A 12,987-nucleotide genomic window follows, 5' to 3' on the forward strand; every position below is an offset into this window, starting at 1 on the left:
GAAAGATGGCATTGATAGGAAGAGATTATTGGAGCTTTAAATTTGCCAATTAGAGAGATTGTCTGAGGATCATCAAATCATTATAGAGAGGTTTAAGATAGCAAGGTTGAACAATAAAGAGAGATTCAATAAAATTCACTGATTCAGGCCTAAATCAATTAAAAAAGATGATTGGATTTTGATTTATGATGGTAGTTTGATACACCAACATTCTACTCTTTGTAAGTTTACACGGCATTGGTTTGGATCCTATGTAGTAGTTGAAGTGCATGAAAATGTAACTTAATTTCTTCAAGAGTTAGATAGGATGTCATTGAAGATAAAGATTGCAAAAAATCAAATTAAAGTCTTCAAGGGGCAAGATAGGATGAAATATGTAGAAGATTTAGAGGTTTTTGAGCCTCAATATTTAAATCAAATATTGAAAAATGATATGGCTCTTAATAACTCTAATTTTGATGATAGAGGTATTGCAGTCTAATTCTTTAGTATATACAAAGATATGTGCAAGTCTGGAGGAAATCTTTTAGGATAAATACCGAACTCTATAATGGTTTAAGAAAGATATTGGGAGAAGATTAGAAATAGAGATTTTTAATTTTGAAAAAAAGAAGGAGGCTGGGATTAAAAAGAGGAAAAAAGAAGGTCACTATAGTTTTTTGAGGACGAGGCAAGTTTCAAGTCGACTTTGGGGTTTTTAAAGGCTACTTACAAAATTTTCATTTTTTTGTTCTAAAATTTTGAAAAAAATTAAATCGTGTTGTTAGCTTTTCAACAAGATATAGCATGTAAGTAATAGAGCTATGAAGAGAAAGAACCATGCAAATTTGTAAAAAAAGGATCATTGGAGTTTTTGGGTTGTAAGTTTGAAGATTGATTTGGATCTTTTCATGCCATTTACTAGATTTTTTTTCTTTTTATTTTGAGAATCTGGAAGAATTTAGAAATCATTGTTAGCTTCCCAACAAGCTTTAGCATACAAGAAGAAGAGTTGTGATGAGGGAGATCCAAGTTGATTTATAGATGGGGATTTTAACGCAGTGATTACAACAAGTGGCTAATTTTTTTTTCCATAGTTTGGCTCTCATTTCTATAAGATTTTGTTTGTGGAATTTAAAAATTTGAAATTTGTAGCTTGAGTTAAGGTCAAAAAGCTAAACTTTATCTAAATAGATTAGTAATAAATGAATTATAGATATTTTAATAAGATGAGATGTGGGTTTAAGATTTGAGTTAGGAATTGAATACATCTTGGCACAAGAAAGAAATTAGTCTAAATTTTGAATGTAGCTTTTGGCTATCTTTTTATATTTAACTTCATTTGAGAAATATTGTGCTTATTACAACCCACTTGTAATCAAGGACCCTGTATTCTCTCGAGGAGGCTTACCTTCTTGATAAGAAGGTAAGGATAAAACCTTCAAGAATGACATGTTCTTCCTCAAATAAATGACAAGATATAATGCATTTGATATCACAACTTGAGAAAAGACTCTCAATGTGTGGTAATTTTATTAGAGGTAAGCACGACTCTTGATGGTATTATGAATGCTTTATTTGAAGGAAGTTATAAAAGATTCAACAATGATCAAATCACAAAGTAGTCTTTCTACTATAGAATGGAACATTATCGATGACTAAGAGGACCTATCAATTACCTTAAAAGGAAATAAAGATCAAAATATGTGGCAAATATAATTCTCCATATTTTAGATTTCTTCAATATATGATCATTGCTTCTCATGGAACTCGTCCTTAGAAAAGAAGGTAATGTTGCGTATATATATATATATATATATATATATATATATATATTAATTTTTACTTAAATAATATAAAAATATAGAATTAAATAAAAATAAATTAATTTCATAATATCTTCTAAAATAGCTTCTTAGAAGCTTTGTAGATCTTGTTTTAACTTTACATATATTTGTAGTTGATTGATAAGTTAGAAACTTTGTCAATAAGCTATCTATGTGCCACATGTATTGATAGCTTGTGGAACAAGCTAATTATGTGGTACCTATATAGAAAACTTACATTACAAGTTAAGATACATGTCATGCAAAGTCAATACATTTTTGGAGATCATATAGAATGTCACCACATAGATGCTAGTTACATAGTATATATAGAGGCAAGAGTGAAGCCTTCTTCATTCTTATCAATTCCTTTCTTGCTTCTAGTCTAGATTCAAGAGTCTCTAATTTTCTTGTCTTTTGGTAATAGTCATTCTAATTTTTTTTTTTTATTATACATACTTCTCTATTTCTATTTCTTTGAGAGAGTCTCACTTGTTTATTTGCTTTCGTTGAGGTCTTATCCTTGACAACTTGTCTTTTTAAGGAGTTGGACTATTGTAAGTTTGGACGTTTTTCTATTTGAGAATAAATCAATCTTGTTGATTATTGATTACATCTATCAAAGTCTTAGAAGATCCATTCTATATTCCATATATCTCTTCTTAAGTTATATAAGATAGTGAATATCTTAGAAAGAAGATAAATGCTACATCCTTCTATAGAAGTAGATAATGATCAAGAGTTCAATATAAAAGAAGTCTTAGATTCAAGGCAGTACCAAAATAGATTAAAATATCTTGTTCATTGGCATAGAAATGATATTAGTAAATGCACATATTCTTCTTTATAAGAGCTAGCAAAGAATCTTATAAATGTATCAAAGGAGGTTAAGGTTTTGCATTGACGACATCTATGAAAACCTAGATAAAATATATCAAATCTTTATTATAAAGAAACAAGATCCAAAGAAGATAGCATTCTACCTTCTACTTTTGATTATAACTTCTATGTATTTATGATGCTAAAGAGATGGAGAACCAACAACCAATAGATTCAATTCAAAAGCCATTAGTTGTTGGCTTATCAAACAAAACATTATAATTGTCACAATCTTCAAAATGATGTAATCGAGATGAAGATCTTCAAGAACGACATGTCTTTCATTAAATAGATTGCAAGATAAAACATGTATAATATCACAACCTTGGAAGAGACTTTCAATGTTTCATGATTTTATTAGAAGTAGGAATAACTTTTGACGGTGTTTCAAATATTTTTTTTTGAAGGAAGTTATGAAGGTTTCAACAATGATCAAATAACAAGGTAGTCTTTTTGCCTTGTATGAGACACTATTGATGGCTGAGTAGACCTATCAACCATTTTTGAAGAGAACAAAGAGCAGAATATGTGGCAAACACAATTTATTATATTTTGGACTTTTTCAATATATGATGGCCATTCCTCGTAAAACTTGTTTCTAAAAAAGGGGATAATATCACGATGTCATATTTTGTATGTTCTTACTTAAAAATGCACTAAGCACCTAACTATGGAAGGTAAGTAAAAACACAACAAAAATCCTACCAAGTCTAATAGAATCTTAACTAAATTTTAAGTAAATCTTAATAATCCTAATCAAACTTTGACCAATCCAAAATAAATTTACAAGAAATAATAAAAGAAACATGGGACATAAAGAATGGACAAATAATGATGGTGGTTTTGATAAGTCGATTGATTTAATAAATATTGGGGTTGATTTAACATTTATGTTTATTTATTGCACTACAACCATGGTAATTTTCTATTGAAGGATGCTGCAAGAATTTGAACTACCCGTCTGTTCATTGTTTCGACATCCATCTATCAAGTCCATAGAATCCCACATTCATCGAACACTATAGTCGTCGATCCATCCATCCCTCGGTCTAGCATTGAGAGAGTTAAGCACCGCGGTGAGCTAGAGAGTGAGGAATTTCGCCACGGCGTCAACTCCCAGATCTCACGCCCACAACGCTGCATTGACCGTGACCTCATCAGTCTCCCATAGCGGCACCACATTGTCGAATTTCGTTCACGCCGCAAGGAATTCTCCTAGGGTTGACTAATCGCTATATTCTGGGGGCGAAGGAAAGACACGAGCTAAAAATACTGGTGGCAAAAAGCGAAAGGCAGTTGCCGATGCCTAACGGCGCGTTGCAGGCGGTGACTGCCCTGGTCAAGAGGCATGCAGAGCAGGTAAATGTACACTCTCTGAACAGATCACGCCCTAGCTAAGAACGACAATCTTGCCGTGTGCTCGACGGAACCCGATGTTCAGCTTTCCCAACGCTCATCGTACCGATTCGGCTAGATGCGAAGAATCTGTCTAGTTGAATCATCAAAGATGGGACACAGCCTGATCGACATTCCAGGTTTTGAGCCTTTTCCACCTCCACGCATTTAGTGACGAGGAACCAGGGGTATGCTTGGTAGCCATCGAGGTGTACAACACGGAGACCGGCACTTGATGCCTAGTAATTTTAGCTTCGAAGCCTATTCTTCTGCGGTCTTCTGTGAATACCGCCACTGCTGGGACTTGCGGCCTTGGTAAATGTCGATAATACGTGTTGCCGCTGATAGGTTGGGTGGTCACGCACGGACCATCGCCGTTCATGTGGAAACGTGTGGGATTCAAGATTAACTCAGCATAAGTCTAGAAGCGGATTCTTACAACAGCAAACCTGTCATTTGAGTCGCCTCCAGAGTTGTACTGCCTCTTGCCACTGCCGGGCTCTGGTCTCAACCCCTTCACATCTTACTGGTATATATTCGGCATTTTGCGGGTCGATGGGGTTTATCAGAAGACAGCTGCATTTGTAGAGGAGGGGTTGGAGGGGGTTGAATAAACTTGAGAGATTTAGATCTCTCTGTTCCACGGATAGAGTACTACATTTGTTTCGCTCACGCATGTAAGTTTTAGATTGAAATCCATCGCTTGGGTCTGTGACTGAGGAAGGTTATTCAGATCTGGTATGGGATACTGAGACAATAAGCAAGAAAACAGTGTGGTTTGTGCATCTGAGCCACTGCCTGTGTGGTCGAAGGTATTGAAGTGCAAGTGCAGCCTAACGTTCAGGTTAATCGCTGTTGTCCCAGTTTTAGTGGAAAAGAAATAGCATTCATGATTGAGTGCGTGCACGTGGTGTACTGTAATTTTTCGGTTGAGGAGATTTTATACCCAGTCGCATAGGTCCGAGGAATGACGATTCTTCTGAAGATCAGAAAAGAATTCGACGACATTAACCCTGGGCACGAACTCGTTCAAACAGAATCCTGCGCTGACTTGTGTGGAGAACACAGAGCAGCAACTTAAGGAATCGCAACATGTCTGAATTACACCCTGCGGACACTTCGACGCTCTTGCAAAAGCATTGCCAAGATGTACAAGTCTATGACCACCATTCCAATCCCGAAATGCTTCGCCCGTTTCCTTAAAGCTTTAGGGTGTCGTGTCTCAATCCACGGAGATTAATTTGCAGTGTTAACAATATTGGCCTGGAACCCTTTCTCGTCGGCGGTAGATCCGCAGGAGTGAGTGGCCCAGCTGAGGCAGGATTCTAAGGGCGGAGCCATCGGAAGTGAATTTGAGCGAGAGAAGGTTAAATCATAGCTGTCAGAATGAGTTCGTACCCTCAAGTGCAGATTGGAATTACAGGGGTCCCCTTGGAACATCAATACCAGCACATACAGAGGCAGCTGCAGAATTTGTTGCAACAGCTGAGGTGGTCTTATGTTGCGCTTTGGTCACTGAGCCATCTGGCTCCGCCGCAGACAAGGTTCTCTTCATTATCCGAACTCAAACTAAATCAATTGACTCCGACAGTTGACGGTTTTGGATATCTTTGACGCATCTCTAACCTTTACGATTGGATATATTAGATCAGTCTGGGTTTTCTGGGGTTGGCGATGTACTTGATATTCATCTCCATATCTGGTCCAGTGTCCACTTGTCGGTTGTGAGTAGCAATTTGAAAATCAGATAAGTTTACGCGTCTTATGAAAAGAATCCTGTATAGGAGCCTCGGGTGGAGAGGAGGGCACTTTAGGGTGAATTCAACAGAAATGACGACCAATGGTGCCGCAGAAGCTTGGAATGAGCATCTCTTTAAATCCACTTACCAGCTCTGCACATTCACTCCCGGCCTTGGGTAAAGCTCCTACACGACCAAGTTCTCACAGAATGAGACACTTCGTGATTACAATATTCAACAGATCTGCATGTGAGGTCTTAGAAGAGTGTGTCAGGAACTTTGTTCTAAATAAGGTATCACCAGGCACAAAGAAACGACACTGCCAACTTTCATCCAGGGAATTATGAGGATTTGGATATGATAGGGGTAGAACACAATGAAATCTTCAATAAAATAGTCTTCACAATATGGTCCACATTCAAGTTCAATCGATATATGGTTTAACTCGTACGAATTGATGCTATGTTCCTCATTTGACAAGAAATTCATAGTGTTGAGATTTAATCCAACATTTAATCATGGACCAAGCTGAAGTTGATAACAATTCGAGGCTTGCACTGATAAGGCAGTAGTCTAGTTAATATTTATGGTTCAAACTTATTTTTGGAATGCGGTTGTGGAATCCAGACAGACATCTCAAAATGAAACTGCGATGATCCGCGGAACTTACCCACAATGGGTTGCTGACACTTGCAGGTCTGTGGGCATGGCACACGCAGAGGGAAGGAATTTTTGGATGAACGGATCATCAGTTCACCTCACTGCAGGATCGATGGAGCAGGCACAGTTCCTGCAGCATGCTGGCATTGAGGTACACACAAATGCTCCATAGTTTGTATACGTCTGTGAGTTCAGAACTTATTACTAGGGATTTGACAACATTACCACTCTTTGCGAGTTAGTGATCATATATAGATTATGAATCGTGATCCGCTCTGACAACCTCCCTATAGCAAGCAGTTCATTTGAAGCTTTGTGGCCACTTCTGATTCACAGCTCAACCATCCACTTTACATTGTGTTATATTCATGAGGTGTAAATTTCATTGTGTTTTTTCCACCATTATTTGACCTCTGAATTTTGCAGCATTAGTCTTTTGAAGTTTACTTTCTTTCGAAATTATAATTGATGGGGCTCTTGCTTTTTCCTTGACAGACTGCAATGTGCATCCCGTGGTCCGACAGCGTGCTGGAACTTGGCACTACTGAAAGAGTAAGCATCTACCTAATGATTAAGCTGCGTTTGCCTCTTCCAAAGCAGTAAAAGTAAATGAATTGTGCTACTTCTTGTGCTCCTAGTGGACGATGTACACAGAGTGTTTTAATCTCATGTCGCTTGTTATTTTCTAGGTGGCCGAAGATCCTAGTCTTATGGAAAGGATTCGCGGTTTCATGACAGAAATCATACCACCAGCACTTCCTGACACTTCTCAAGCTCAACAAAACCGTTTTGGTGGAACATCCATAACGGAATATTCCCCTTTCTCATGCTTGAGCGCAGCAGGGGATCTTCCAGATAATCTGAACTACCAAGCCTTCGACTCAAACTCGCTTAACCAGCAGTTAAGGTATCCCGCAGTTCATACTGTAAATCCTCACTCGCAATTGAAATCATGCATTCCTCTCATTCAAACATCTTTAGACACGCTTCTTAATCAACTCAAAGCGCGCGTTGATTAAAAAAATAATGTTTCTTATGTCCAGATCGGTCAGCCCGTCGGCAAGATTGGCAACATCAGAAATGGTTTTGGTGAAATCCGATGATAGCCAGGTGAATTATTTAAAATCACACCATTGTCTGGACACAGGCTTGCTCCCAGATCCTGCAATGTTGAGATTTCCTAGAGCATCGAGGTCGGCCAGTGACATCCTACAGATGCAGCACCAGGTCCTGCCACCTGCATCATCCAACCAATTCAGGGGTCGGTGCAGATCTCATTCCTCCACCACTTCGCCCAGTGCGAGCAACTTAGAAGGTAGGTTTAATACAAGGCTGTCCAACTCCCCGGAGAACATCAACACGACGTTCAGCCGGAGCCGTAACTCGCGTTCCACCACAAGCTCATCTTCGAGAAGGTCATAGACGGAATTCATGATAATCTTACATTTTTTATTGCTTCTTCTTCTCTTGACTGATGTCATATTTATTATACCATTTGTCTGACTAGTCTTAACTCCATGTGCAACAATTTTTGTTTACTGGTTACAGAGGGACACCATCTCAAGGACCTGAATTCAAGCTTGAGAACACCAACACATACACAGGGTTAGTCCCGCAGCTACCTCGAGACGATGATGAAATTCAGAAAGTGTTGACTTTCATGCAAGATGGAGGGGAATCATTGGGGACCCATCGAGAAGACTGGCAAGACTTGTACAAGTCCTCTCTTGAAACTGAAAACGTCATGCGGGAAACATACCTGCCCAGCTCTTCAGGCGTTCGAGTAGAAGATGGTGAGACGGAGCTGGGCTCTGTGTCTTGGCAGAGAACGCGTGCTGTAGGCCCGATCCTCGATCCACGAAATGACAGAAGGTCCCCCGTGCTTGAGCGAAAAGCTGCTCGGCATTGTAAAGAGATACCCAGTTTGCAACAAGGAACACAAAACAGTGGAGCTGCGGGACAACAGCAGCCGGTGCTTACTTTCTCTGGCGCGGAGACCTCAACGAACACTTGTAGAGGTCAAGATGCATTTTACCTGGTACCTATACGAATCATAAAGCATTGCAATTCGAATCCTCGGATTTTCCTTAGCATGCAATCAGGACCATTGTTAGAAGCAACTGTCTTGTGTACAGTCCCGAACTTTTATTTTGAACTGTGTTTGTGGTGATTACTGAATGCATCACTGAGTAGTAGATGAGTATGTTAACAGCTACAAGTATTACGTATTTATTCTAATTTTATTTTCTATTTTGGAGGGTCCATTGACGGACCAGAGACGAGTTCGAAGAGTGTCAAGAATCGCAAGTTTAGGCCCAGTAAATGGTGCCCATGAGGATGCGGCTGTAAATCACATGATGGCAGAGAGACGTCGTAGAGTGAAACAAAAAGAAAACTTTACTGCATTGAGGAAATTGGTTCCGATAATCTCCAAGGTATCATTCACACTACTAAGCGTCATTAATGAACTCTTCTCTCCTTGTCCGCTACTAGAACTCTGGCGCTGAGTTTCAAATAAACTTGATCTAAACACTAGTTACTTCTTTTGCTCATCAGGCAGACAAAGCTTCCACCCTTGGCGATGCTATTATCTACCTGAAGGAATTGCAGATGAAAATCGAAGAGCTGAAAGCAAGTACCACCAAAACAGAAAACCGGTACAAGATTCTGGAATTGTCTTATTATAATCTGAAGAAACGAAATGAGGAGCTTGAATCCATTACAGGGGATGGTGATTTCTCCTACACGCACCCCTTAAGAAAAAACTCCTATCAGTAATCTCAAGGACCACGTTTTTGACCTACGCAGCTTAGTTCCATAACAATATTGATGTATGTTTTGATTGGTTTAATGATTTTAAAATCGCACTTAACCAGAACAGCAGAGGATATGCATGAGACACACTTCTCCCTTTAAGTCCCTCAAAGGTCTGTTTACAAAGCTGATCAGCTCGATAGCTTCACCTAGATCACAGCAAGGATTAAATGTTAAAAGGACAATACGTTAACACTGAGTGCTGCGTACAAGTGTGCTGTTCATTAATTTTTACAGCTCAGCTTCTCAAGATGCCTGAAAGATGTCATTTTCGTTCACAATCTCAATGATGAGAATGTATCAGATGGACCTCTTTTTGTATCACTTGGTGTGTGAGTGCATGTGTGTGCCGACGTACATATATATGTATATGTATATACAAACGCACATTTGTTATTGAATTTCTCATGTGCTGAAAAGTCTACATCAGACCACGCTCTTTTCAAATTTAATTATTGTCTTACCACCTAGCCAAGTTGTACACGGAAGAACCTTAAAGACGCCGATCAACAATTGCAGTGTCAAGAATCGAGTACAGTGCGATTTTAAAATCCTCGAGTCTTCAGTGTCATGGCCTCGTTGGACTCCTCTGCCGACACCCTCACGAGCTCATTCTAGATCTAAATTGGAGGGTGGAGTGTGAAGAACTCTGGAGCAGTTTTGGATACTTGATCCAGTTTTTTAAGGTAAATCCACAGGTCAATGTTTCCTACAAGATCTTGAGCTTTAGAGATGAGTTAGAATACTCAGCAACAGCTCTGTCCATTGTGCATTGTTTGGTGCTTATGTGTCTTAGTCTGCCTTTCGTACAAGACAAGAGAATCTGTTCTTGGACAGTGAGCATTGCATATTAGGGCTCATCAGGACTTACACTGAAGATAAAAACAATTGAATGCGAGTATGGTTATTTCTTCACCTTGCAACTAGGTCAAAGATGTATGGTAATCCTTGATATATGGTGTTCCCTTCAATGTGGAAAACACAATAAATGGTAACAATTGCATGTCAATAAGGTGTTCTGTTCAAATTTTTTAATATGTTACAGATGTTGATAAAGACATTCCATTGCTAGACATGTCATCTTATAACTTTTTGTGGAACTTTGTGATGGGGTGTAATAATAAAAATAAATTATAAAAGAAAACCTGACAATTTCTAGGCAAGATTTCTACCTTTGTTTTTGGCAGCAATATGCAAATCATAGAAAGAAAAATGAAAATCACACAAAATTGACAAATAAAATTGATGCACTAATTAATTATAAATAAAACACTTTTGAGTTAATTAATTTCTGTATATATATTTTAAAAAAAATCAAACAACGTTCATTTACTTTCTACAAAGTTCCAATCACTAAAAGAACTCACCTTCACTGTCATGTTAGAAATGGGAATGCTCCAAGTACGTTTTCTGCATTTTCACCTTATAATTGTTAGAAATTATTGTATTTGTTGATGACTATATTAGGTCTTAGATCCAACATCTTTCTAAATCTATATTTACTATGTATGATAAACTTTTGTGGTCTTAGTTCTTTATAATATTTTATTATTAACTTTTAATCTATTGGACTCTAAATTAAAATATCAATGATTTATAAATACACACACATATTTATATATACATATATTATCCTTCATTAAAACATAGAATGGTTTTTAAATTTTACTCATTAAATGAGTCATTGTTGAGAGTGTTTGCAGAATTTGCATGTAACAAAACAAGAAAAAAGTTTAATCATTTAAAAAGTCTTTTATACATTTATTTATAATTTTATAAATCTTGAGACTTTTTCATGTCAAGGTCTTTGGCATATGTCTTCTAATACCCATTATATTTTTTTCATTATATAAAACTTAAATTTATGCTTATATTGATTATTGTGCAAAATCTTGTTAGATGTACATAACATCAACTTGTATTTATGGAAAACTATTTGAGTAATATGTCATAATTACACGAGTCCAAATAGAAAACCAAAATGTATTGTACTGAAAATTTATACTCATCACATATATAACAATGGCTCCAACTATAGCTCCACAAATTCTCAAGCCACGTTTTTTCGTCCGTAAATTAGGGTTTTACAAATGCTCACAAAATCCTGTAAAACTGAAAGGCCCATGAGTCTGGAAACAACGGGTCTCACGACGCGGAAGAGCGGCTGCTCTTCAGTGTGATCTGGCAGAGAAAACGCTGACGTGGTTGAACACGTCGGAGCTTGACGTGGTCAAATGTTAGGGCTCAGCTGGCTGCAGGGTCCCCGCCTAGACTCTCCTTCATATGTCGTCTCTGTTGTCTGCAACCGATCTATCTGACTAACTTGCTTGCCGCTGTCCATCTCCGCTTCGTCGTGAACCATGAGGGCTAAGGTAATGCATTTCTCCCCACTCTATGCCTGGCTCAGCAATGCAACGAACATGTGTCAGATTTACGGTGTTGTATAGGTTCTTTGGAGTTTTGTTTTGGCAACTATTGTTGTGAAATAGCTATGGCGTACAAGAGTTTCTTCCAGTTTGCATGTGATCAGAGCGTCGATGTGTGAGTGAGGCTTATGTTTTAGTTGCTTTCCAACTGTCATTCACATCTCTAGTTTCAATGTGTCGCGGATGCGGTTTGGGTAGTCTTTGGGTTTCGGTTACGTGTATGTCAGGGTTAGGTTAAGGGGACTACTGGTATAGTGTGTAGGTAACTTGGCTGTGCGTGTCGTATCTCGTGGAAATGATGTGCTTACTCTGGACTTGTGATTGTGTGTGACAGTGGAAGAAAAAACGTATGAGGCGCCTGAAACGCAAGCGCCGAAAAATGAGGCAGAGATCGAAGTAGAACCTGAATTGTGGCCGCTGTCTTATGGGCAGAAAAGAATGTCAAATGTTCGCATCTGATAGGCTGTTGGATTATTTCTTAGGAAGGTTACTGAATTATTTAAATTCTCGGAGCTCATATGTTCTAGCTATATTGCCCAGAGGTTAGAACAGTATCTTGGACCAGGCGAGTTCCAGACTTACAAGCCTGCCATACCTGACGATGAGATGTGACTTATTTGACTTCGGAAGAAAAGAGGGTTCACTTGGACATCCCTATATTTGCTTTGGCCAACTATGATCCTATGTTGATACTGCTTTTCTTTCACAATCTCCCGTCCTCTTTTAGTACACCTACAAATGTATGATTTCATCAACGTATTGCATTTTTGTGTTTGGTCGTTTCTGATATTTTTCGGTTCAGGTTCGTTAACAGGAATCTTAAGAATTCACTGTCCAAACAACTCGTATCAACTGAAATTAACACAACCTGACTTCACTTTGAAGCCTTCTCAGCATGGGCCGGAGAGTTTTATTGGTATGGTCGTGGTGCTCTTGTCCATCTTCTGGAGCTAGCCCAATTGACCCATGGCATACCTTGACTCTCTCATCCGCGACTCAAGCTTACCAGAGAGTAGATTTATAGCCCAGCTAATTTTCCCCTCGGACACTATCTTGCCAAGATAATGTGGTTAGCTACACCCGTACATCCAAATTATCAATATCGAACTGATTGCTGATGTATATCTAGATAATTTTGAAATGAGGCCATCATCCCAACTTGATGCGCATCGCTGAATCAGAGCATTTGCATCTCTCTTAACCCTTCTGAAACTAAAGTTTTAGTATCCTCGTCTGCAAATGAACCAGGTTGAAGAACCGTTAAGCTTA

At 38.4% G+C, this 12,987-nt stretch overlaps 1 protein-coding gene and 1 long non-coding RNA gene across 2 annotated transcripts; both read left to right on the forward strand.

Moving 5' to 3' along the window:
• Positions 1-5,330: 5,330 nt before the first annotated feature.
• On the forward strand, positions 5,331-9,575 carry LOC112277275 (transcription factor BHLH42). Its single transcript, XM_024509408.3, has 9 exons — positions 5,331-5,623; positions 5,864-5,995; positions 6,515-6,629; positions 6,974-7,030; positions 7,168-7,385; positions 7,522-7,893; positions 8,027-8,516; positions 8,737-8,913; positions 9,035-9,575. Exons 1-9 carry the CDS (start codon positions 5,466-5,468, stop codon positions 9,254-9,256), a joined length of 1,941 nt encoding a protein of 646 aa, XP_024365176.1. The 5' UTR covers positions 5,331-5,465; the 3' UTR covers positions 9,257-9,575.
• Positions 9,576-11,616: 2,041 nt separating this feature from the next.
• LOC112277133 (uncharacterized) lies at positions 11,617-12,391 on the forward strand. The gene is made up of 2 exons (XR_002968258.3): positions 11,617-11,664; positions 12,053-12,391. It is a non-coding gene; the product is annotated as an uncharacterized LOC112277133 (long non-coding RNA).
• Positions 12,392-12,987: the final 596 nt, after the last annotated feature.

Source organism: Physcomitrium patens, chromosome 25, assembly GCF_059467195.1.
Source record: "Physcomitrium patens ecotype Gransden chromosome 25, ASM5946719v1, whole genome shotgun sequence".
NCBI classification, from domain to species: domain Eukaryota; kingdom Viridiplantae; phylum Streptophyta; class Bryopsida; order Funariales; family Funariaceae; genus Physcomitrium; species Physcomitrium patens.